General features: G+C 37.5%; 1 protein-coding gene across 5 annotated transcripts in view; it reads left to right on the forward strand.

Annotated features, from left to right (window-relative positions):
• Positions 1-26,170, forward strand: part of MYO3A (myosin IIIA) — a 239,162-nt gene that overhangs the window by 193,314 nt on the left and 19,678 nt on the right. For 3 of the 5 annotated variants that reach the window (XM_027073674.2, XM_053225411.1, XM_027073670.2), the window contains 4 exons: positions 1,173-1,335; positions 2,952-3,075; positions 6,842-7,742; positions 9,551-9,695. In XM_027073674.2, the coding sequence (XP_026929475.1) occupies positions 1,173-1,335; positions 2,952-3,075; positions 6,842-7,742; positions 9,551-9,695 (1,333 nt within the window). Of the gene's footprint in view, positions 1-1,172; positions 1,336-2,951; positions 3,076-6,841; positions 7,743-9,550; positions 9,696-11,337; positions 11,702-26,170 lie in introns of those variants that run through there. The other 2 variants (XM_053225410.1, XM_027073673.2) reach the window with 2 other exon arrangements.

Raw genomic sequence — 26,170 nt, forward strand, 5'->3', positions numbered from 1 at the left:
ACTTGTAAAAAGGGCCTTTTGCAGTTCCAGTCCTACATGGTATTTAAGTAGCATTTTAAAGCTGTTTGTATTTTTCCACTTCACCTTTTCCAACTCATTAAGATGAATAAAAGTATTCAATACAGAAACATTTCTAATGCTGCACAAAAAAAAAGTAATAAAAAAGATGACCTTTTTGAACAGACTGAATTTTAAATGAATTGTCAACAGTAGAATGGATTAAATAAATTAGCGTCCAGAGTCCCAGAGAAATTAAAACTAAATTCCGTCAAACCCTGTAATGCTAACCTGCCTGTGGTGCCAAGCTTTCAAGTCATGGAGCTGCAAAGAGGGTTCTACTTTCAGTGTTACCAGTTCTTACGACTCAGCTGTTAAATTTGAATTTAAGTGACTTTCTTGGTGGATTCAATAAACTTTCTTTTAGGTGACTTTTATTAGTAAATGTATCCATGAAAAGAAAAAAAACATCTTCCTATTTCCTGGCGGAGGTTGAAAACTCTTAAATGAGAATAACTCCCGGCCTGCAGGCCCCTCCGTTTCTTCAATTCATTTCGATTTTAGAATGATCGAAAGTCAGTCCTCCTTTCTCCGTGGGGGCCACTGAGTCTAGCAGGAATGTTGTTCTGTCTGGGGCCATCTCTCTGCCTTAGTCCCTCCACTGACAACATGAGAGGCCCTGAAGGACGGTGCCCTGCCTTATTTACCTTTGTATCCTCAGCAGATGAGTACATACAGCAGGTGTCAATAAACATTTGATGAGTGAATTGCTATAGCTGTAAGTGTCCTCTATCTTACAGCTAGATTTGTAAGACTTTTTAATTTGAAAAATACAGTTGTCTTTTTGAAAACATAAAAATCTAGCTTTGTTCACAGTAGATGTTGCTAAAACTTTGATACAAGAGCTGACCATCCTCCATTCTTATTGGCCCAGTCAACAAAACCTAGTTAACTGGCTGCAAATAACAGTATGATTGCTAAACAATATTTGTTCTCAAAGAGAGGTTTTCTTCAAGAATACAAATGTAAAATGTAGCAAAATCCAGGCCAAACAAGCAGAAGATAGTGATTTCCAAAATCTGAAAAAGATTTAGAATATAATCTGTTCTTCATAGTGTATGATTTCGCATTGGTGTGCCCTAGTTTTATCTGTATTTTATTTTCACTCTTTTAAGGTGTTCCTTAAATATTATCATGTGGAACAGTTAAATTTAATGCGAAAGGAAGCCATTGACAAGCTTATTTTGATTCAAGCCTGTGTCAGAGGATTCTTGGATTCAAGGAGGTACCAAAAAATACAGGAGAAAAGAAAAGAGAGTGCTATAATAATACAGTCAGGTAATCACTCAGATGGTCTCACCGTGTAACAAAACTTAACGTTATGTTCAGATATGGACATCTAATCTTATATTCAAACCCCCATTCTTATGTAGCTTTTGTATTTAATTCCAGACTCGGTTACGTTGATGCTTTCTCTATACTAAATCTAAATCTGATTGCTTTAGTGATTGACACTTTTAATATTTGAATGTTTTGTTTTAAATAAAATAATTTAATTTTTAAATTTTCTGTCAAGCATCAATGAAATACGATTGACCTCTTGTGCAAGATACAAGTGATTAAATTAGTTACAGATCTCAGGAATCATATTATTATAATCCATTGGACAATAACATTTCTCCTACTTTATTCCAAAGGTTACATTTGCCACAATGTTTGACCACTTGATTAAATCTCATTATGTTAAAGGGCATCCGTTTCTTTCTATTAACTGTAGGTAAATAATATTTATAATAATACTTTACACATTTTTATTAAAATGTATCAATAGACTTTAGATTTCACTTTCCATTTTTCAATAAGAAACTAAATTTAGAACCTGGTATGGTTCAGTAAAGCATCTTCCACAACGTGTTGAGTGGACTTCCATAGTAAAAACTGTATTCTCCCGTGTAACCTGATATGCACACATACTACATGCAATGCACTCTGATATTTTCTGTTCTGGCTTATTCCACTTCATTTTTAGATGCTAGATTTGGCCCACTAATCCATTTTATGATCCACTATGATCTGCAGCCTGCCTTCTGAGGAGCACTGACATGGTGGACAGAATAGCTGACTAACATTTGAGAGATTCCTGTTGCAGTCTCGGGTCTGTCAAATCGTAAGGGCTCATCTCTTCGGGGATTTTAAAGCCCTTAACTTCTCCCTGCAGCATCAAAATGCAAATCCCTAAAATTTGGGATCAGATTCTTTATCCACAGTTTCACAATTTATAAAACACTGAAGAAACGGTTTTTCACAACTCATCTGGCGGTGAAACATGACCTAATATTTATAGTCCTTCATCACTCCTAGTAAAAATATTGGTTTTCTGGAGAAATATTTGTATTTTTGATTATGGAATGCTGCCCTGACATGGGGAATGTTATAGGATATGTGTTATTTGCTCTGAATTACCTTTATAAAATAAAAAAGTTTAAAGCTGAATTCTGAAATCTATCTAGTTCCAAGGATAATTGGCCAAAAAGTCCAAAACATATTCTTAAATAATAGGGGCTTTCTCCTGTAAATAGCTGACGTAATTATTAGCAGATTTAAGCAAATGAATACATATTCTTAAATAATAGGGGCTTTCTCCTGTAAATAGCTGACGTAATTATTAGCAGATTTAAGCAAATGAATACAGTTTGTCTTTTTCAACAACTTAGCTAATCTCTTTCATTTTAGTTTCATCCCACTACTGTCCTTAATGCAAAAGGCACTTTAATTATTTTCTTGCTATAGAAGAATCTTGTTAATGAACAATATTTTTTATGAACCTGTCCTATTTGGGCTCTTTAATTTCATTTTCCTGACATTGATTGTCAAAAAAAATTTGTTTCTATTCACTTAAGTAATGGCTTTTTCTTTATTCTGATTAATGCTACTCTGGACCTTGTATGTTTCAGCTGCAAGAGGACATCTAGTCAGGAAACAAAGGAAAGAAATTGTTAACACAAAAAACACAGCAGTAACAACTATTCAGACTCATGATCAGCAATTTGACTACAAGAAAAACTTTGAAAATAAAAGGTATATTGATGTTCATTTTTATACCATTTTGACATTACACATTTTTCAAATCTGTAAAGTCAAAATAAAGTTCACAGTCTTTCTTGTACCTAATCAGGCTCCTAATACCAGTTTATTAAATGTCAGTGAACACCCAGTGGCCACTCTTGTGTTCTTTATCCTATTTGGGAGTTCACTGGCATTTCACACTGATGACCACACTTTCCTTCCATAGTTTTTTTTCTTCCTAGGCTTCTGCTGGATTGCACTCTGCATTTCTGCTCCTAATTCTGAGTATCCTTTGCTAACTCCTCCTCCCATCCCCATATTTAAATCCTCCTCCACATCTGAATATCATCTCTGGGCTTTCTCATTCATTCCCATGGTGTTAATAATCAGTATACTGTAACTCCTAAAGCCAGAATCCAATCTTCAAAGCATGACACTTTGCCCTTTCTTCTCTCGAGCCTCCATATCTATATTTCTAAGTGCTTATTAGCAGATCCACCTGAATGCATTTATACATAAAGCTGTATGGTAAGCTGTGAAGACATGTAGATAGATGAGACAAAATCCTGATCCTCAAATTACCCATAGAAACATGGGAAGGAAATATAACCAATAAATATGTGATTTTAATAACACAAGTTAACTCTGCTATAAAAATATGCAAATTGTGCAGTAGGGCATGGAAGATCTTGGTAGGGATTAGGGGAAGAGAAAGTATATAGATTTTACCTCAGTGGTAAAGCTTGAATTGATCGAAAGAAGAAACAGTGGTCTCCAGGGAAATGAAGATCATTCCAGCCCCAATCCCAGGACGCTTGTCCTTTTTTTAAATCTATTGGGATTCAGTTGACCTATAACACTGTGTCACTTTCAGGTGTACAACATGAGGATTTGGTATACATATATATTGTGAAATAATTACCACAGTGAAGTTAGTTAACACATTTATCACCTCAATAATTACAACTCTGTGTGTGTATGTGTGTGGTGACAACATTTAAGAACACCTGTCTTAGCAACTCTTGAGTCTATAATACAGTACTGTTAACAATCACCATGCTGTATGTTAGATCCCAAGAACTTATTCATCTTTTTAAAAATTTAAGTTTTATTGATGTGTAATTAACATACAAAATTATAAGATATTTGAAGTGTGCTTCATGATGATCTGATATGCATCTGCATTGTGGAAAGATTCCCCCATCTAATTCATTACCACGTCCATCACCTTACATAGTTCCTTTTTGTGCTTTTTTGGTGAGAACATTGAAATTCTACTCCTTTAGCAAAATTCAGTTACACAAAACCATGTGTAGTCCCATGTTTTATATGAGATCCTCAGACCTACCTATTCCTCTAATGGCTGGAAGGCTGTATCCTTTTTCCAGCCTCTCCCTCCTATTTCTTCTACCTCCCCCTCAAAACTACAACTGTCCGTTTGTGTGGGTTTGACTTTTTCTTTTCTTTTTCAGATTCCACACATAAGTGATACTATGTGTTTGTCCTCCTCCAGTATTTGTCTTCCTCGGTCTGATTTCTTGCGTCCATGTTGTCACAAATGGCAGGATTTCTTCTCTCTTGTGGCTGAATGATACTCCATTGAATATGTATACCATATCTTCTTTATCCATTCATCCTTTAATGGTCACTTACGTTATTTCTGTGTCTTGACTGTTGCGAATGATACTGCAATGAACATTGAAGTGCAGATAGCTCTTTGAGATCATTGCTTTGTTTTTTGATTGGGGGGGCGGGGGGGGGGATGTACAACCAGAAGTAGGATTGCTGGATCATATGGTAGTGCTATTTTTAGTTTTTTGAGGAACCTCCATATCATTTTCCAAACTGGCAGCAATTTACATTCCCACCAACACAGCATTCTCAGTACATAAGGATTCTCTTTTCTTCACATCTTCACCAATGCTTGTTTTCTCTTGTCTTTTGTGATGATAGCCATTCTAACAGGTGTGAAGTGATACCTCATCATGGTTTGGATTTGCATTTCCAAATGTTGAGGCCCTTTTCATGTACCTGTTAGTCATTTTTTCATCTCCTTTAAAAATGCTTGTTCACATCCTCTGCCCATTTTTAAGTCAGGTTGTTCATTGTTTTGCTATTAAGTAGTATGAGTTCTTCATATATTTTTGGATATTAACCCTTTGTCACATCTGTGGGTTGCAAATATTTTCTCCCATTGCGTAGGTTGCCTTTTCATTTTATTGATGGTTTCTTTTGCTGTACAGAAGCTTTTTCATTTTATGTAGTCGCACTAGTTTATTTTTGCTTTTGTTGCTTTTGCTTTCAGTATCAAATCCAAAAAACAAAAAAACAAAAACAAAAATATTGCCAAACCAAAGTCAAGGAGCTTGCCACCTATATTTTCTCCTCAGAGTTTTATGATTTCAGGTCTTATGTCCAAGTCTTTAAATTCATTTTGAGTTGATTTTTGTATATAGTGTAAGATAGGAATCCGGTTTAATTATTTTGCATGTGTCTGTCTAATTTTCCCAAAACCATTTATTGAAGAGACTATTCCACCCCCATTGTATATTCTTGGTTCTCCTGTCCTGAATTAATTGGCCATAAATGTGTGTGTTTATTTTGGGCTCTCTATTCTGTTCCATTGATCTGTGAGTTTGTTTTTATGCCGATTCCACTGTTTTGATTACTATAGCTCTGTGGTAGTTTGCTTATCTTTTTCTCATTAATTATACTTTGATTAGTATAGGCATTCTCTGGGGGTGTTATGAAGGTATTCAAAATACTAGCATAGCCATTCCTTAAAATTATGGGTTCTTGGTATCCTGCCTCCTTCTCTGGTCCCTGGCAAAATAACAGAGATTCTATTATGCCTCCTGTATAAACCTGAAGATGCTGTTATAGGCCTAGGAAGTGGCCAGTGGAATTAGATAAATTGAATTCCAGTAACTTTTTCCAAGTTTGACTCCAAGACAAATCCTTCTGTATGAACAGATTGCAAAGGACCAAAAATTTCCCATGGATTTCCTAAGCCAAAATGGAAAGTTTTGAAAACTCCCCAAGTAGCATGTCAGGGTATCATGTCATGACTTTTTCACTGTACTGTAACACACTTTTCATGGCCATATTGCTCTTGTGAGGGTTTTGTCCTCACCAAAAGAAAAAAAAAGTGAAAAAGAAGCTTATGTGGCTTAAAAAAAAAACTAGAGAAAATGTTATCTTTAAGGAAAATCATTTTGGGAGGATATTGGTAAAGTAACAACTGTGAAATTTTGGTCAACATATTATATGATCATGAACCGTAGCAAGGACACTGCTTCCCTTTAATTTTGTAACATATTTACTGTGATCACCAGAGCTCGAGGGAGCTTATTAAATACAGCACATTAGCCTAGTGAACATACCCTGCTTACTAGTCTCAAATTTTGATATATTTTCCACAACCTCTCCTCACCGTAGGTACTTTCTTTAGAAAAAGACATGTTTTGAAGTGATTAAATTCCTAGGGTTTTGATGCCTCATTAAGTGAAAATATGCTAGGATAGTTCTCATTCTAAATTGAAACTGGTTTCATCATTATTAGAGCAGCTACCACAGTTGTTGCTAGAGAGAACATGTGGGAAACATTTGATTAACGTGACTTGAGAAGTTTTTATTTGGAGGTTTTTTTGTTTTTTGTTTTTTGGGTTTTTTTGTTTGTTTTTGTTTTTTTTGCCCCTGTTACTGTTCTCCCAACACTATACAGGTAAATAAGGTCCAGTTTAATATCGTATATTCAGATGCAGTATGTTTTACACAGGGAATCTTTTGTGAAGAAACAGACAGAAAATGTGGTCCCTACTAACGAAACAGTCATTCCAGCTCCAAATAATAAAGGAAGTACATCTGCAGTGAAGACTTCTACTTTCAGAGTTGAAGGGGAAGCCATGATTGCTGTTGAAAGTAACAACAGAGGACATCAAACTCAGAAAAAAATGAATAACATGTATGGAGAAGAGGCTAAGCAGGAAGTGTATCTGGTGGGGGACCCTTGGACAGAAGGACAGCCTAAGAAGAAATACGCGAAAGACCTGGAAGAGAATAGTAAGGTAAGGAGAGTGGAGGAGAACACTGTGCTCCAGAATTACTATCAGAGGTATGCAGAGGAAAGGAATTTTGAAGAATCAAAAGTAGCATATCTAGAAAGGAAGGCCATCTCAGAAAGGCCAAGCTACCCAGGACTTTGGGTGGTGGAGAATGAGACAAAGCAACCTTCTTTAACAAAAAGTTTGGAACCCAGTCTTAGCCAAAGGTCGGTTCATCAAAATGGAGATAGCAAGGAAAAAGAAAAGAAGACATCTGTAGTTACCCAGAATGCACCAGTGTGCAGCCATCAGAGAAGCCATTTGACGCCTGGGTCGGTCAGAGAGAGGCCAGCCCAAGCCAGCATGCACGCCCAGGAGGAAGATAGAGCAGCAGTGTTCATTCAGAGCAAATACCGGGGCTACAAGAGAAAGCAGCAATTACAGAAGGACAGGATGTCTTCTTTTCAAAGTCAAAAGGTTGTTTCAAAACCAACAGAAGTAGCAACAAATACCCATGATTTGTACTCCTATCCCAGAAAACATGAGGAATCCTGTAATATCAGGACAAAGAATGATAGAGACTCAAAGGCAGTTTTAGAGAACGAAGCATGTGATTTGGCAATCTTTTCAAAACAGGTATGTAAACAAACAGATTTATTTACTAGTAGAAATCTCTGGGAACTACACAGTAACTGAAGTAAATGTACTATTAATTAATAATTATTAATAATTGTTTCATCTCTTTTTATGAGGCTGCAACCCTCTTTAATGAATGTCTCAAAGGTTTTGCTATTCAAATAGCCATAAATTTTTAAGACGATGTGCTGTTAGAAGTAGTATAAAATACGATGGAAACCTTCTGTAGTCAAGAGACTAGTCATTGGTTTATGCAGCTTACTAAAATGTTGACATTGGACAATGCAGATATCCTTCTCTGAGATCTTTCACTAGAGTTTAAAAGAAAAAGAAACAGAAAAAAAGTGTTATAAATCCTCTAAAATCTATGCTTTTTCTGCCCCAGATTTTAAGAAGACATAATGAGGTGTCAAAATTAGGCATGTAGCCCTACTCAGGCATACATGCAATGAAGGTAGAAATCTACATGTTACATCGTGACAATAAGAAACGGCAAAGAACAATTCCCTCTTGGAGTATATCGTGTGCCAAGAGTAGGCATGTTTTGGCTGTTTCTAGAAGGGGGCAGTTGGCTTTAGCGCTTCTTATGGGTGTGCATGGAACACTGATTACTTAGTATTATGGAGGGAGAGACCACAGGGAGCTGCTGCTGGAAATGCCAATCCCAGGTCTTGCCTTCTCTGTAGGTGTTTGATCTTAAGAGAATCACTTTATGTGTGACCTTAAGAAAATCACCTTTATTTTTCTCTTATGTAAAGTGAAGGATTTTAACTAGATGACCTCTCTCAAATGCATATTGTAAGTTAATATGCATCACCAGGGTAATCAATAGTATATACAATCATTGAAGAAATATCATTACGGGTTAGTTCAAAGAGGGATTGCCTAATACTTTTGGGTCCCCAAACTCTGCTCTTTGTCTCTGACAGTGACTGAGTCCATGCAAAAGCACAGTAGGCACTCTTGGGCACCACTTTCATGTTATAGGTGTGGCCTAAACATCTCCAACTTGTAGCTTTTAGTAGAGATCTGCCAGCCCTTTCCTGTTCTTTTTTTTTTTTTTTAAAGCACATGGACATAGAGAGTTTAATATGCGCACAGTCCTTCCTTTCCTTGGTGCGTACATTTGCTTACTCTAAAGACCAAACTGGGGATTGGAAACCTGACCTGCTACGCATGAGGGACATTGAGGAGATGCAGAATTACTAAATCATCTCTACAGAGCTGGATAATAATGCCGTGGAAGTAGATTCAGCACTCCAGGGGGACAAAGCTAGAGGTGGAAAAGCAGGAGCTCCACATACAGCCCAGCAGTACAGCGATGTCCACAGGGTCAGGATGCAGACCAGAGAGAGGCAGAGGAGCTGGATGGAAAGAGAGGAGCCAGAGGAGAGGAGCCCTGACTTGAGGCTAAGAACACCGGAAAGGAAAGGAGGGGGTTAACACAACCAAAGGCAACCAAAGGCTTCTGTGGGCTAAAAGCAGAAAGGCAATTGCTACAGAATGGTACAGACAGAAGCCAGATCTCAGGGACCCCAGGGAGGAGTGATCAGGACAGAATGCCTCATGTAGCATGACACGTTTGGCAGTTTGTAAATGGAAAATGTGAGATGCGCAAGTTGCACCAAGTTGGTCAAGTGAGGACTTTTTCGGACCTTGGGTTTTCAGACATGGTTCAAGGTAGGTTCTGGAGAAGTACGTGAGAGTCCCGGGGACAGTCAATCAGGAATTTACCAGATCCTGGTGTACATGTGCAGCCCTCTGAATTCTTTTCCTTGATTTAATCTGACACATGACCTTCTTTTTAGATATCAAAGTTATCTGAAGAATATTTCATTCTGCAGAAAAAACTGAATGAAATGATTTTGTCACAGCAACTGAAGCCTCTTTATCTGGGTGTCTATCCTCATAAGCCAATTAATAGACAAGTTTCTTCTCAGCAGTGCCTCTCAGGTAAAAATCAGTAGTTAGAACTTCCTGAAGGGAAACATAGTGCCAGATACTCTATTTGTTTATTAGTTTCTGACCTTTATTCTATGTCAGGTTTGAGGTAACTATGTTCTAACTGTTTGGGGGAGAACCTTCTCTTCATTCCATTTCTCATGTGTAGATAAAAACTTTTCCAGAATGTTCCACACACATTCTACTTTCTCTGACTTCATTCTCCCCTCTTTTCTTTTTTCTTTTTTTCCCCCCTTCATATACACTTTAACTAGAAGTTTTCAAATGACACCAGAAGGAAATAGACATGGAGTTTGGAGGAGTGAGCAGAATGCAGGTTTGATGAGAGGGAGCAAAAAAGTAAATATCTATTCCTTTGTCAACATCTGCAACCTTAAGTAGACTATGGGAGGTTCAAATCTCCATTCATATGACAAACCCAAATGCATTATTATATTTTTCTTCTGATCAACTGTGTCACAGTCTGCCCCCATTTCGCTAAACTGGTAGGGGATTCAAACTCAGTATTTATCAGGCCTTCCCCTCTCCAGGGCTGTGCAAAGACCCTGCGGTCTTATACATCCACCAAAGGACCGGGTAGAGCCTGAGCCTGTGGTCACTAGTTATTTGCCTACACAGTTACTGTTGGGACACCCATCTCCTCGCTGGCATCATGACCCCTTCAAGTCAGGAGCTGTGCTGTTCCCCTACCCTCAGCAGGTACCTGGAAACTGTCAAGTCGGGAGTCTCACCTGGCCCATACATGCTTCAGGTAGCCATCCTTTCTGCAGCCTTATAACCTCCCCCAGAAGCAGCCACTGATGGCCCTGCTGACATCTGTCTGGGAGAATATTTATTTTCCCTGACTTTTCTTGGAGGCCTCCTGCTCTCTCGCCATCCCTACCAAGACACCTGGCATCACCTCTGCAATGACTTTGGTGTTGCCAAAGACCGGAAATCCTGCTAACCTCATGCAGCTTCTGCAAAAACCCCTTAGGCAGGAAATCACTAAGATGAGCCTGACTGTTTGATATGGGAGGAAGAGAAAATATCTTCATGTTCCAGTCAGTTGTCCTGCCACATTATTTTCAAGTCTGTAGTTGTAGTGAAGCTTTGAAAACAAAAATGGCTCTCTGTATTTAAGAGTCTCTTATGGTTTACCTCCCTCTCTGTAATGTATTTTTTCTTCCCTTCCCCTATGGTCTTCTGTTAAGTTTCTCGAATTCCACATATGAGTAAAAACATGATATCTGTCTTTTTCCGACTGGCTTATTTCACTTAGCATAATACCCTCCAGTTCCATCCATGTTGTTGCAAATGGCAAGATTTAATTCTTTTTCATTGCCAAATAATATTCCATTATATGTATATATGTATGTGTCTCTGTATATAGAGAGACACATACATACACACACACACACACACACACACACACACACGCCACATCTTCTTTATCCATTCATCAGTTGATAGACATTTGGGCTCTTTCCTTAACTTGGCTATTGTTGATAGCACTGCTATAAATATTGGGGTGCATGTGTCCCTACAAATCAGCACTCCTATATCCCTTGGATAAATTCCTAGTAGTGCTATTGCTGGGTCATAGGATAATTCTAGTTTTAATTTTTTGAGGAACCTCCACGCTGTTTTCCAGAGTGGCTGCACCAGTTTGTATTCCCACCAACAGTGCAAGAGGATTCTACTTTCTCTACATTGTCTCCAACATCTGTTGTTTCCTGAGTTGTTAATTTTAGCCACTCTGACCAGTGTGAGGTGGTATCTCATTGTGGTTTTGACTTGTATTTCCCTGATGATGAGTCATGTTGTACCTTTTTTCATGTGTTGGTTGGCCATCTGGATATCTTCTTTGGAGAAGTGTCTATTCATGTCTTCTACCCGTTTCTTCACTGGATTATTTGTTTTTCAGGTGTTAAGTTTGGTAAGTTCTTTATAGATTTTTGATACCTTAATAGACTCTTAGATACAGAGAACAAACTGAAGGTTGATGGAGGTGAGGGATTGGGGGGTGGGAGAAATGGGTGATGGGCATTGAGGAGGGCACTTTTTGGGATGAGCACTGGGTTTTGTTATGTAAGTGATGAATCACAGAAATCTACTCCTGAAGCCAAGACTACACTGTATACACTATATGTTAGTTAATGTGACAATAAATTATCCACACACAAAAAAAGTGGCTCTCTTGCCCTTTCTACCACTACTGCTCTCAGGCCCTGGCCCAGAACCTCTTGATGTTAAGAAGCAGCTTCACAAGTCAGAGCCCAGATGCCCATCAGTTTGACAGCCTCCTGTGACCCAGGCCCACATGGCCTGCTGACAGTTGGAAGCAGAGGGGAAAGGTGGGACTTCAGCTTCCCTCTTGGTTATATGTGCTGCAGCCCTGGTAAATGTGGGGCAGTGAGGTATTGGTGGTGCAGGGAAGCCAGGGAAACCAGGCAGTGTCCCTGAGTAAGCAGCTCAGCCCTGTCCTTAAAGGGAAAGGAGGAGTGGGGGAGGGGTAGCAGCTTCCTACGAAGCTGTGTGTGTGTGTGTGTGTGTGTGTGTGTGTGTGTGTGTGTGACATCTTTATTGATGGACATTTAGGTTGTTTTCATATCTTGGCTATTGTGAACAATGCTGCAGTGAACATGGGAACACAGATACCTATTTGAGGTACTCATTTCACTTCCTTTGGATATGTATCCAAAGGGGGATTGCTGGATCATATAGTAGTTCTACTTTTCATTTTTTGAGGTACCTCCATATTGTTTTCTGTAGTGGCTGTACCAATTTACATTTTCACCAACAATGTACAAAAGTTCCCTTTCTCCACATCCTAGCCATGTGTGTTTCTCTTGCCTTTTTAATAATACCCATCCTAACAGATGTTGAAGTAAAATCTCATTGTGATTTTGATTTGCGTTTTCTGGATGATTAGTGATATTGAACATCTTTTCAAATACTATTGGCCATTTGTATGTCTTCTTTGGAAAAATGTCACTTCAGGTCATTTGTCAGTTTTTAAATTGGGGTGGCTTGTTGTTTTGCTTGAGTTGTGTGAGTTCCCTGTATATATTGTGGATATTAACTCTTTATCTGATATTAACTCTTTATCTGATACATGGTTTTCAAATACTTTCTCCTATTCCATACATTGCCTTTTTATTTTGTTAATGGTTTCCTTTGCTGTAGTGAAGCTTTTTTGATATACTTTCCTGTGCTTTTGTTACCATGTCCAAAAATTTACTGCCAAAGCCAATGTCAAAGAGCTTTTCCCTATGTTGTATTCGAGGATTTTTATGGATTCAGGTTTTATGCTTAAGTCTTTAATCCATTTTGAGCTGAATTTTTGTGTGATGCAAGATGAGTCCAATTTCATCTTTTTGTATGTGGATATCCAGCTTCTCCAGCACCATTTGTTGAAGAAATTGCCTTTTCCCCTTTGTGTATTCAGGTGCCCATATCAAAACATATGCTTGGGTTCATTTCTGGTTTCTCTGTTCTGTTCCATTGGTCTAGGTGCCTGTTTTTATGCCAATATCATACTCTTTTTGATTACTATAACTTTATAATACAGCTTGAAATTAGGAAGTATAATGCTTCCAATTCTGTTTTTCTTTCTCAAAATTGCTTTGTCAGGGACTTTGAAGAGACCTAAATGGTTAGAATATGATTAGAAAGTCGAATTAGTTCACTTTATTCTTCAATCTGACATTTTTTATTTTTTTATTTTTTTTAATATGAAATTTATTATCAAACTGGTTTCCATACAACACCCAGTGCTCATCCCAACAGGTGCCCTCCTCAATACCCATCACCCACCCCCCATCTACCCTCAGTTTGTTCTCGGTTTTTAAGAGTCTCTTATGCTTTGGCTCTCTCCCTCTCTAACCTCTTTTTTTTTTCTTCCCCTCCCCCATGGACTTCTGTTAAGTTTCTCAGGATCCACATAAGAGTGAAAACATATGGTATCTGTCTTTCTCTGTATGGCTTATTTCACTTAGCATCACACTCTCCAGTTCCATCCACGTTGCTACAAAAGGCCGTATTTCATTCTTTCTCATTGCCATGTAGTATTCTATTGCGTATATAAACCACAATTTCTTTATCCATTCATCAGTTGATGGACATTTAGGCTCTTTCCATAATTTGGCTATTGTTTAGAGTGTTGCTATAAACATTGGGGTACAAGTGCCCCTATGCATCAGCACTCCTGTATCCCTTGGGTAAATTCCTAGCAGTGCTATTGCTGAGTCATAGGGTAGGTCTATTTTTAATTTTTTGAGGAACCTCCACACTGTTTTCCAGAGTGGCCGCACCAGTTTGCATTCCCACCAACAGTGCAAGAGGGTTCCCATTTCTCCACATCCTCTCCAGCATCTATAGTCTCCTGATTTGTTCATTTTAGCCACTCTGACTGGCGTGAGGTGATATCTGAGTATGGTTTTGATTTGTATTTCCCTGATGAGGAGTGACATTGAGCATCTTTTCATGTGCCTGTTTGCCATCTGGATGTCTTCTTTAGAGAAGTGTCTATTCATGTTTTCTGCCCATTTCTTCACTGGATTATTTGTTTTTAAATGGACCTAAGAAAAATATCAGAGATAAATTTTTAGCTTCTAGGGGGAGAATTGTAATTCAGTAACATTTCTTTGACCCCAGGTTTAGAGGGAGCGTGTTTTTGTTTGAACACACGTAGAGAGGTTACATATTATACTCCACTGCTTTAAGGCTAACTTGGCAAACATCTGAGTTGTCCTGTGTCCCTGAGAGTAGCAGAGGAAGAGCCTGCAAGAGAGCGTGAAGTGGCCTGAGGACCGAGAGGATCTGGGTGGACCTGACAACCCAGAACCAAGGAGAAAGGGAGGACATTGGCAGAAGTAGTAGATGCCAATGACCAGAGACTAGCTAGCAGTCACTCTCAGCAGATGCTGATGAAAATCTGGGAATAACTACAGAGCAGATGGACTATTTTCATTGACACCGTGAGGCTGTAAAAGTCTGCCAACCCCAACCTAGATGTGACCCCAGGGAGAAAAGAGGAGTGTCAGAAACCTAAAATTACTAAGTTTACTCATAAGACATTAAGAAAATTGAAAGAGAGTGAGTTTAACTAGGATTTGTTAAAAATAACGTTAACAGTAGAAGGGCACCTGGGTGACTCAGTCGGTTAAGCATCTGACACTTGGTTTCAGCTCAGGTCACGATCTCACAGTTCGTGGGATTGAGCCCCACATCAGACTCCATACTATCAGCTTCAGAGTCTCTCTCTCCCTCTTTCTATACCCCTACCCTGCTTGCACACTCACACACACTCCTTCTCAAAATAAATAAACTCATAAAAAATAATGTAACAGTAGAAAATGGAAACGAACACCAAGAGGTAAAAATTAAGTCTGGTTTTAAGAAACTCAGGTTACATTTTTGTACATCTGAATTGTTGTACAGTGGTTACTCAACCCTGCTATAGACAACTGCATTTTTGAAAGATCCTTAGGATTGCATTGTAGGGATAGAATTTGATGGCACAAAGGATAAACGTGGAAGACCAGCAAGAGATGATGGTGGTTCAGATGCAGTGAGGCTGAGGAGGTAAACAGAAGCAGAGGTTAGTCAACAGACAGGTGGATAAGTGCGTAGCACCTGAAGCCGTGAAATCATTCAGGAAGTCCACCAATCGCAAGAGAAGAAAGTCTAGAGCAAGAGTTCAGACACATACAGATCAGGGAGAGAGGAACCAGCAAAGAGGAGCAACCAGAGAGCTGGGAAGAACACCACGGAGCCTAGCACCTTAGAAGCCCCAGTAAGAAAGTTTTTAGGGTGTTGTGTAGAATGATACTGACCAAACAAGAAGAGAATTATAAAGTCTCCACTGAATTTCCTATGCATTAGGAATTACTTACTAAACTCCCCAGAGTTTTTTTAATATTAGAATAGATACAAATGGAAAAGGGGATGCAAATGTTCATTGTGCTGCATTTTGGGATATTACACTCACAACATCTGCTAGGCTTTATCATTGGGTATAGTCTGTGTTTGTATATTTTAGTGATCTCTGCAAGTTTAAAAAATTTCTTGACTCGTCTATGAAAGTTTATGGAAAATATAAAGAATTCCAACTGAGGTCACACACTGAGCCAGATATTGTTTGGTCAGTATTTAATCCCTGCAATGGTTCTAGATCCATTTCATTGTACCTTTGGATGGGCTTGTCTCACCTCAGGATAGGAAAACTCCAACCTAAGTTTCGGACTCTTGTTTTCTTTATAAAACGGCACAAGTTTGCCAATCTCCTAGCTACATTTATTTTTTTAATGTTTGTTTACTTTTGAGAGAGAGGGAGACAGAGCACAAGCAGAAGAGGGGCAGAGAGAGAGGGAGACACAGAATCCGCAGCAGGCTCCAGGCTCTGAGCTGTCCACACAGAGCCCAACATGGGGCTCGAACCCACAGGCCCCAAGATCTGACCTGAACTGAAGTTGGACGCTTAGCTGACTGAGCCACCCAAACGTCCCCCTCCTAACCACATTTAAACCAGGAATTCCTACCACCCATTCCCTATTCCTCCAGCTCTAGTGACTTTCTCAGTTATCTTCATACACCTTCAGGCATCACAAAGTTCACACAGGTAGGCAGGTGCACACTTGGAGGAAGTAGATTATCAGTTAAATAAGTCAGCATGTACTTATTTAACTTCAGAGGTATTTGGTGTAGATTAGTGTTTTCCTCCTCAAAGAGATCTTCAACCCTATGCCATGTCATATGCTACTGTGCACTCATTTTTCTGTTACCCTAGCATACCTTCATCACACAGTAGACGTTCAGTAACTGCTTAATAATTGGCCAGAAAGCTGTTTAATTTCCTCCTTGAATTACAGTGGAACAAACTATAGTGACCAGAGGAGTGAAAATTTGAAAGTATGGTTTTTATAAAAACAAAAAAATGTAACATTACATTCTTTTTTTTTTTTAAGTTTATTTATTTTGAGAGAGAGAGAGCACAAGGCAGGGAGGAAACAGAGAAAGAGGGAGAGAGAGAGAATCCCAAGCAGGCTCCACACTGTCAGCGCAGAGCCCAGCGTGGGGCTTGAACTCACGAACCATGAGATCGTGACCTGAGCCAAAATCAAGAATCAACAGTTTAACCGACTGAGCCACCCAGGCACCTCACATTACATTCTTTAAATGTTCACAGATTTGTGTATATTATCGGATTTTAAACTCCTCCAGTCAGAAAGAAAAAAACTTCTTATAATATATAGACGACCTGTCTCCTTAGACCAACAGGATAACCAACCCCCGAATTTGCCACCTTGCAGTCCAAGCAGCTGCCCTCACCTGTGGAGGCAGATTTAGCTGATGCGCTCTTAGTTTAGGTTCAGCAGGCCACCCCTACAGTACTGACCTTCATGGCAAACCATGCCCCGCCCCATGAAAAATTTCACTTGGGAAAACAAAATCAAGCTCATTTACAAATAACTCCATCATTAAAATAGGGCTAAGAGTCATCTGAAATTTTAATTCTCTCACGATTCTCACAAATCCATAGGCACCTTCAACTATTTGCTACACCGAACTCTGTTGTAAGAACTCAGTAAGCCGTAGGTGGATTATATAAAATAGCTGGGGAAACTTCTTACCTATTCTAAAGAAAGCCCTAGAAAACATGGGTAGTCCAGGAAGATAATTAAGTTTTTCAAATTAATTCTAACAAGCTCTAACCTTATTATGCAAGGTTTCTTTTTCTGGGAGACGTATCTTTTTAATGTGCACAAGTGTCGAGGTAAAATAATGTCCAAATGAAAACTGAGCATCTAGTTATGAAGTTTAAAAATAAAATAAGGTAAGCACATGAACTACTTATTTTATATCTTTGTTTTGATAACAGTTGTAATAAATTGAAACTGATATGAGCTAATTGTACCTGCATTTTTGTTGAGAGAAATGTAGTGTAGGATATGTGTAACTGGAGCATGGCCGTTGGGTCATAGATCCTAATAAATGCTGTTGTATTCATAAGTATACAATGACATTGCATTATTACTCCCTGAATAGTGTGGTGGTGGGGGGGGGATGTTTTTCTTCTTAATTATGGTACACCTGGCAATTTGTTTTGACCACTGTGAAGAGAAGAAAAAAGATTAATTCTAGGACAAATAAATTCGGGTAACACAAAAGCATATTCTCTTTCTCTCCTTTTACAAAGAAGCTATGACTATCCAACAGGCTGTAATTTTTTAATGGGTTGCAAGGTTAACAAATAAGAATGCTATTGTAATTCCCATGCTTCATCTACGTAATATCAACAGAAAATTCAACACTAGATCAAAGCTGCCCCTTGCCATGCACACAAAACAGTGGATATAATACAAATGCTTTTATGTTGCTTTCAGAGTAAATGTCAGGGGGGACAAAACTTACAATTTTCCATTTATTTCTAAATTTTTATGGCATTTAGATCCATGCAATAATGCTTTATGTTTTCAGTTACTATGATGTAGGTTTGATCTGCTTTCTTTTTAAGGACTGCCTGTCATCTTGCCATTTAATGCTGGCACCTAGAAATGCATTTTGCAAACTATCCAAGAATAGATGTCCTCCTGCATCTATAAACATGCTTACATTCATGTGAAAGCCAGGTAGTTCAAATAATGCTGGGTTATATATTTTATAGTATTATTTTTTTGTTAAGAGTAGAAGGTAAAGAGATTTCAAAAGTTGTATTGCTTCCCACCTAACACTTACCTACCTGAATTCATTTGCTATTCCTCGTTCTTCATAAGAAGTAATACCAACTCTCCAGGTCTCTTAAGAAAAAAACTCAGTATATAAAATTAAATGATTTTATTTACAATCTTACAATTCAGCAAGAATCATTTATTTTCAGTATTTAACTACATATTAAACACTGATCATATTAAATAGTTGATCTTACATAAGTTTACGCTCTGAAGTGTGGATTTTTGATGAGTTAACTGAATTAGTTCAGACAAAATACTTGACCTAGAAGCCTTCAATGGAAACAGCTACACTTTTCTACACTCAAATTATTTCTCCTCATTCCATACTTTGTACCTATTCTAAACTAGGAAGAACATGGAGCTAACATGGAAGCAGGAGAGTAATGAACAATGTAATCCCCCCCTCAACTTCCCATTAAAGTTTTGATTAAAATGCACACAAAAAGACCAATAATAGCAGCACTAGAAACTGAGTTTTTTCTTTACATATTTTGACATTATATTACTTAGCTACTTGAGATCAATTCAAAGAGAAATTATATAGCATAGTTAATACAGTAGTATAATCAACAAGGTAAGTTCATGTATAATATATTTATAATTTCATATCCTATAGAGAAAATAACTTTTTTCAAGTATCTAATGTATTTTAAACTTTTAAAATTTTTTTTAAAAATGTTTTTAATGTTTATTTACTTTTGAGAGAGAGAGAGAGAGAGAGCACACAAGTGAGCAGGGGAGGGGCAGAGAGAGAGGGAGACTCAGAATCTGAAGCAGGCTCCAGGTTCCAAGCTGTCAGCACAGAGCCCGATGCAGGGTTCAAAGTCACAAACTGTGAGATCATGACCTGAGCCAAAGGAAGACGCTTAACTGACTGAGCCACCCAGGCACCCCTAAAATTTTTTTCTTATAAATAGACATACTGGCCAGTCCACAAACTCCCCCAAATCATAATTGAACCAGATTACACTTTCTGACCATAATGCAATTGAGATAGAATTGAAAACCACAGATCAGCAAATTAAAAATCAATAAGATAATCTGAAGTAAATAAATTATAATTAGAACTATAAATTATTTTGAATTAATAAAAATGAGAATAGTCACATATAAAAATGATGAATGGGAGGCAGCCAGGCCTATGCTTATAGGAAAATTCAAATCATTACATGTTTTCATTATTAATTGAGAGAAAATAATGAAAAAAGAATGTAAGTTGAGAAATTTTTAAGGAAAATTACATGTTCTTCAACACCAGGAAAAAAAAAATAATTACAATAAGACAAAATACACCAAATATCTCAGTGAAACTAGGATAATGTTTTTTTGAAAATAAAACAACAAAATAAATTCCTAATTAATTACTTAAAAAAGAATCCACCAAAAAACTTAGAAATAAGAGATTACAACAAATACAGTTGATAATACTAAAATCTTATCATACTCAATGCAATCAATTTCACAAACACAATCTGGGGCTGAAACATAAATTTTGAAAAAGAAATTAGCCAATATGATGATATGTGTCTATAAAGGAAAAGTTGACAAGAACCTGAGTAATTTATGCAATTGCATTTAAAGTTCTTGGACAGATAATTCCCATAATATGCAATCTGTTTAAGAAACAAGGAATAATATAGAAAGTTACCTATTTTATGAAGGCTATGTACCCTGAAACCAAAGTCTGACAAATAACATTTTAGGAAGGAAGGAAGGGAGCACTGGGGCGGGGGGGGGGGGGGGGGGGGCAGGAAAAAGGGAGAGAGGAAAAGAGGGAATTTAGCATTGAGTCAATCTCAGAGATTTAGAGGTAACACTCCTAAATGCAGTACTAACTAACTGAGTGCAATATTACATTAAAAGACTCTCCAAATAGAACATATTAATGTAACACAGTATCAAAAGGTCAAAAGAAAAAAGTCATCTAGATAAATGCTGAAACACTTTTCAAAAAAATAACACCTGGTCCTGATGAAAAGCAGAGCTCTCACTAAATTAAAAATAGAAGGAAATTCTTTAATAATATAAAGATATATTTCCTAAGCCAATTGTCAACATCATTGTTAGCTGTAAAACACTGGAAGCAGTTCCATTAGAAAGTGAGATTAAGATAAGTATTCTAGTGACACTTTTTTACATTATTTGGGAAATTCTACCTGATGCAACAAGACAGCAAACAGAAGTTTCTACAAAAGCATAACTATTGAAAACAAGAAGATAAGGTGTAAAGGCATTAGTAGACAACATGAATTTTGATCTTAAAAATGCAAAGAAAGAATGAACCAAAATGATTGGTACTAACAATAGAATTCAGCAAGGATATATAGATATGTGGGCATTCTTTCCCATAAAAGTGTATAATGGAAAAAAAGAGCTCTCTGGAAATAATGTAAACATGACTTCTAAAATTAATTTCAAGGTTTAAAAAGAAACCCTCATGCAATCTGTATGAGATTTTCTTTAGAACTTAAGAAAATGTCCCTAAAGATCATTTGTAAATTTCAGGAAAAAAGAATAATTAGAAATGAGGACTTTCTCTATTAGATAGAAAAATGAATACTATAGAGCTACAATAATTAAAATCATATGCTTCTGTTATAAAAATCAACTACATATTAATAAGACAGACAGGATACCCCTACAATTGACCCTAGTATCTATAAAAACCTGCCACAAAAACCAAAACAATAAGAAATAGATGAATAATGCTTAATTGTTTTCTAATTTGGAGAGAAGAAATAAGATAATCTTACATTAAGCTGAACACCCAAATATTTCCCACGTATATTAATGATTTCATTATAAGAAATAAACCAAAAGCAACCAGATGATGGTTTCACAATCTCTTCTTAGGAAAGGATAAAACATAAGAAGTAATAAAAGGAATTACAGAGAAAAGATGTGATAGCTTTGGACTGCGTAAACATTTAAACCTTCCAGAGATTAGAAAGCATTAGAAGTTAACTAAATACAAACTGGATAAAAACCTTAGAACAAATGGAAAAGGGTTAGCATGTGTAATGCACGAAAGGCTCTTACAAATAATTAGGAAAAACGTTAACACCCCCCAATGGAAAATTGGGCACAAGACATTGATTTATTTATAGAAGAACAAATGCAAATGCCACCTAAACCTATAGATGACTACCCTAGAAATAAAAATACAAATTACAACAAAATTACTATTTTTACTCCTCAAAATGTCAAGGATGAAAAAACATTTAACAGTGATGAGAATGTGCCAATGTAACTATTCTCAAACACTAATGGTAAGACCGCAGAGTCCAGGTTTCATGTAAAGTGATTTGGCAACACAAAAAAATGGAAATAGTTTGTATCATTGACCCAGTAAACCCACTTATTAGGACTTACAGCCTAAGGAAATAATCAGAACTGAAAAAGAAAAATTTATGTACATGGCAAAAAATAAAATGAGGCCATAAGAAAATTATTAATAAGTAATGACACATTCATAGATGGAATATTAACAGTCCCAAAAATTCATTTCTCAAAGAACAACCTTGGAAAACTGCTAGCTAATCCAACTACAGGATGAAATATTACAGAACTGGAATTTGAACACTGTAAATAATCAGCTTAATCTCCCACCGTGTGAGGTGGTTCATTGACAAGAGCACCTACGTGAAAAGCTCTAGAAAAGCTGAGTGGACTGGCTGAGTAAGCAACCGCGGGTAGAGTGGGCCCTCTCCATCTTTCATTGACTTCGACCTTCAGAGTCCAGTTCTGTATAAAATTAGGAATCTGAATAATGTGACTGCAGCCTGGTACAGAGCTTCCACAGCCACGTGCGGTAAGACGAGAACATCACCTCCAGGTATGTCATCTTTGTTCCCAGGCTGTCTTGAGTCGCTGAAAGCTTGCTTGACATTTCCTCCAGCCATGCTCCTTGCTTCCTTGACATGCTCCAGTAAGGAATAATGATATTAAAAATAGTGTATTTCCCCTCACCTTCATAGGAACCACCTAGTGTGTGTTATAAAGTAGGAGCAGAAGGCAACTAAAGGTTGCCTGTTTAAAATCAGATAATGTCCTTCTATTCTGCTTTCAAAAGGCCAATCTGAGAAAGTGACTACAAACAATGAATAATTTTCTCAAATGTGGCTCTCTTGCGGAAAATTAACATAGGTTTCACCTCAGGCTATATACTTAAGTATTTTTCAGATGGATTAAGATCAATATGATCTTGAAAAATAACCAAAATGTCATTAGGGGGCCTCCAATGCCCTTCTCCAGGCAAGGAAGTGTATATTTTGGTGTCTGACCATCTCCATAGTCCTGTGGCCAAACACAGGACACATGCTGCCAGTTCAGCATGACAGTTCACCATCCCTAACAAAGAAGGCACTCTCAAGACTCCCTCAGCACCACTGTGTGTACTCTCATTTGCCTCTGTCAGGGCACTCTGGTTTGATGACGGTGCATGAGTATGCAAGATGGCTGGGAGTAAGAACATAACCAGCCTGGTAACTAGAACAAACTGGTCTTTGAGGACTAGTCCAAGACCTCAGCCCAACAAACATGCCAGCACTACACAGCAGATATGTAGTGATTGTGTCCGGGAGACAAATGGTAATCTAGAGGGCATGTACCTTGGTCCACCTACAAACAGAGCTACTTAATTCTCCTCTGTTTCTCCTGTAGCATAACTAAAAGAGACACGAGGGACAGGCTGGGGGCAGCACCTTACCTAAACCTAGAAGTATAATTTAGAAGTAAAGGCTCAACTGATGAATGGATAAAGAAATTGTGGTTTATATACACAATGGAGTACTACATGGCAATGAGAAAGAATGAAATATGGCCCTTTGTAGCAACATGGATGGAACTGGAGAGTGTGATGCTAAGTGAAATAAGCCATACAGAGAAAGACAGATACCATATGTTTTCACTCTTATGTGGATCCTGAGAAACTTGACAGGAACCCATGGGAGAGGGGAAGGAAAAAAAAAAAAGAGAGAGGTTAGAGTGGGAGAGAGCCAAAGTATAAGAGACTCTTAAAAACTGAGAACAAACTGAAGGTTGATGGGGGGTGGGAGGGAGGGGAGGGTAGGTGATGGGCATTGAAGAGGGTATCTTTTGGGATGAGCACTGGGTGTTGTATGGAAACCAATTTGACAATAAATTTCATATATTAAAAAAATAAAAATAAATTTAAAAAAATAAAAATAAATTTAAAAAAATAAAAAGTAAAGGCTCAGTTTTAAAGGTTCTGGATATTTGTGCAATATGCCCAAATCAAAGAGTGGCAAAAAGCTTAAAAGCCCATGACCTACAGAACAAGTACAGGTGTAAGTTGCCTCTAGGGCATCAGTGTTTGGTTGGTAGAGAAGGAGCCAAAGGAATGGCTTGAGCAGTCCCATATGGGGACAGGGGCCCATAGCTGCCTATTGAGAAGGTCAGAGGAAGCCTGTGAGTCAGATCCAGTGAATGGTAAGGCATCCCGAAAGTGTTAAGGACAACTCAGAGTAGGAGAAGCACCTATCTTACAACCCTTCACCTCAGGTAGACTCCAGAGAACACAGATAGACCATAGAGCAAAGCAAGCAGCCAAATGCAGGGTAACCATGAGACATGAAAGTGGCTCCAGGAGCTCAGAGCACGAGCAGTGCAAGGCAGAGAGGAGCAGTATGGAACTGAACTGGCACACAAGTTCAAAACCTGTATCCAGTCTCTTCCATACTGGCTAGACTGGCCAAAGGTCAAATGAGAGGAAAGGCAGAAACAGAAGCTTCTGGAAGGCAAGTTGCAACCCTGACTGTGTGAATCCTGCCCTTAACATTCAGCAATGAATATTCCTCCCTTTTAAGATTTCCTGTAGGTCAACTATATAAATATAAATATAAATATAAATATAAATATAAAATATATATTGCTTAAAGTTCACAGACTGTCAGCAGTATGTGGAAATTTACAAAAAAAAAACCCTAAAAACTTGACTTCTTAAAGCAGAAACTACAATACCATATAAGGGCATTTCTGTTCTGCTAATATCTGATTTAGACATGACACTTACACAGATTATACTCTGAATGCATACTTAAGTAAAATAGTTAATTATCATTAAAATAAGAATAATACTGAGATACAGCTTTCTAAAGCAAATATTACCAATGAGTTTTATGCTTTCTTCCAAATGAAAAATGTTGAGCTGTTTGTCCTTTCCTTATTCAAAGAAATGTGCATTCCCTGTGAACTAAAACACCTAAATTATTAACAGAACTATAATACAAATAAATACTTTACCTTCTGGCTATTTAATATAGCAATAACCTTTACAAGCTAATATTTATCATGCACATCACACAAAAGAGTCACAAACCTAATTTTGCTACTGCCAATATTGATATGCTGCTGCTAATTTGGGATTACAAATGTTTATGTCACTTTTGTAATTAAGGGGTTAGAATGACGTTAGCAGACAGTGTTTGTACTCCCCCTAAAAGAACAAAAATTTAGAGGGCAAAATCAGCTTGCCTTTCTGGAATATTTGTATGCTGATAAGCTCATGGGAAGTTTGCTCTTCAAAAATACAAAACATTCTGGGGAAATTTAATTTGAATTCAATCAGACCCTGTTGAACACACTCATCAATAATTTTCACTTACTGGCTACCCACTTTGCATGGCAATATCTTAAGTGAGACACCTTTTTAAGAACATTCAGCCCTCTCCTTCAGATTATCCTGGTGAAGGAAAAAAAGTCAATGAACTAACATTAGAGCAGATACTGCAAGGTATAAGAATTAAACAAAAATTCTGAAAATTCAACTCATTTTGACATTTTTTATCTCGATAATATACACACACCCATGTGCATAGTTATAATTTTACATAAATGAAGTGTAAAAAAACTAAAAGGTTTTTTTTTCTGTTTCCTTCCCCCTTTTCTCTCTCCCTAGCCCACATTACTTCCCCCTCAAGGGAACCTTTATTATAAAGCATGTATTCTTTCATAGCTTTTGCAGATCTATATACATGTATTTACACACACATACACATGCAATGTTTTTATATAAATAGGATCATAATAGAAATACTTATACATCTTGCTTTTCTCCAATTCCTTAGCAGGAATCCCTGCACATCAGCCGGAAGAGCTATAATTCATTACTGGCAATATAACATTGCATGTGTTGGATAACATGCTTTACATAAGGTTTGCTCTATTGTTAGAGATTCACTTTGTTTCAGCTTTTTGCCACTGTGAGAAATGTTACATCTCTGAAAATGTCCTTGTATGCCAGGATTTTGGTTTTGTGGGTAAGTTTCCGGGTAGGATTCTTGAGTTGAAAGGTATGTTTGGTTCTGATAAACTGCTTTCCCAAAAGGCCCTAACAGTTGACATTTCTTCCAACACTTTGTGAGAACATACTTTTTCTGACATCTGGTTCGGTACTGTTCTCGTTCTTTTTAATCTTTGCTAATGTACCTGAAGTAAAATGATACGTTATCATTATTTTAATTTCTATTTCCTTGTCTACTAGTACTTACTGTCTTTTTGGATTTGTTCATCCTGTATTTCCTGTTTCTTTTGCCCTTTTTTCTGTTGGTCTGTATTTTCGTAGTCATTTTGTAGCACTTTCATGTATTAGAAATACCATCCCTTGATTTCTCATCTGTGTTGTAAATATAGTTTTCCAAATCTATCATGTGTCTTCTGACTTTGTTGACATATTAACGCTTTTATCTATTTTTCATAGCCAAATATGTCTACTTTTTAATGACTTCT

The sequence above is a fragment of the Acinonyx jubatus genome, chromosome B4, assembly GCF_027475565.1.
Source record: "Acinonyx jubatus isolate Ajub_Pintada_27869175 chromosome B4, VMU_Ajub_asm_v1.0, whole genome shotgun sequence".
Taxonomy (NCBI): Eukaryota; Metazoa; Chordata; class Mammalia; order Carnivora; family Felidae; genus Acinonyx; species Acinonyx jubatus.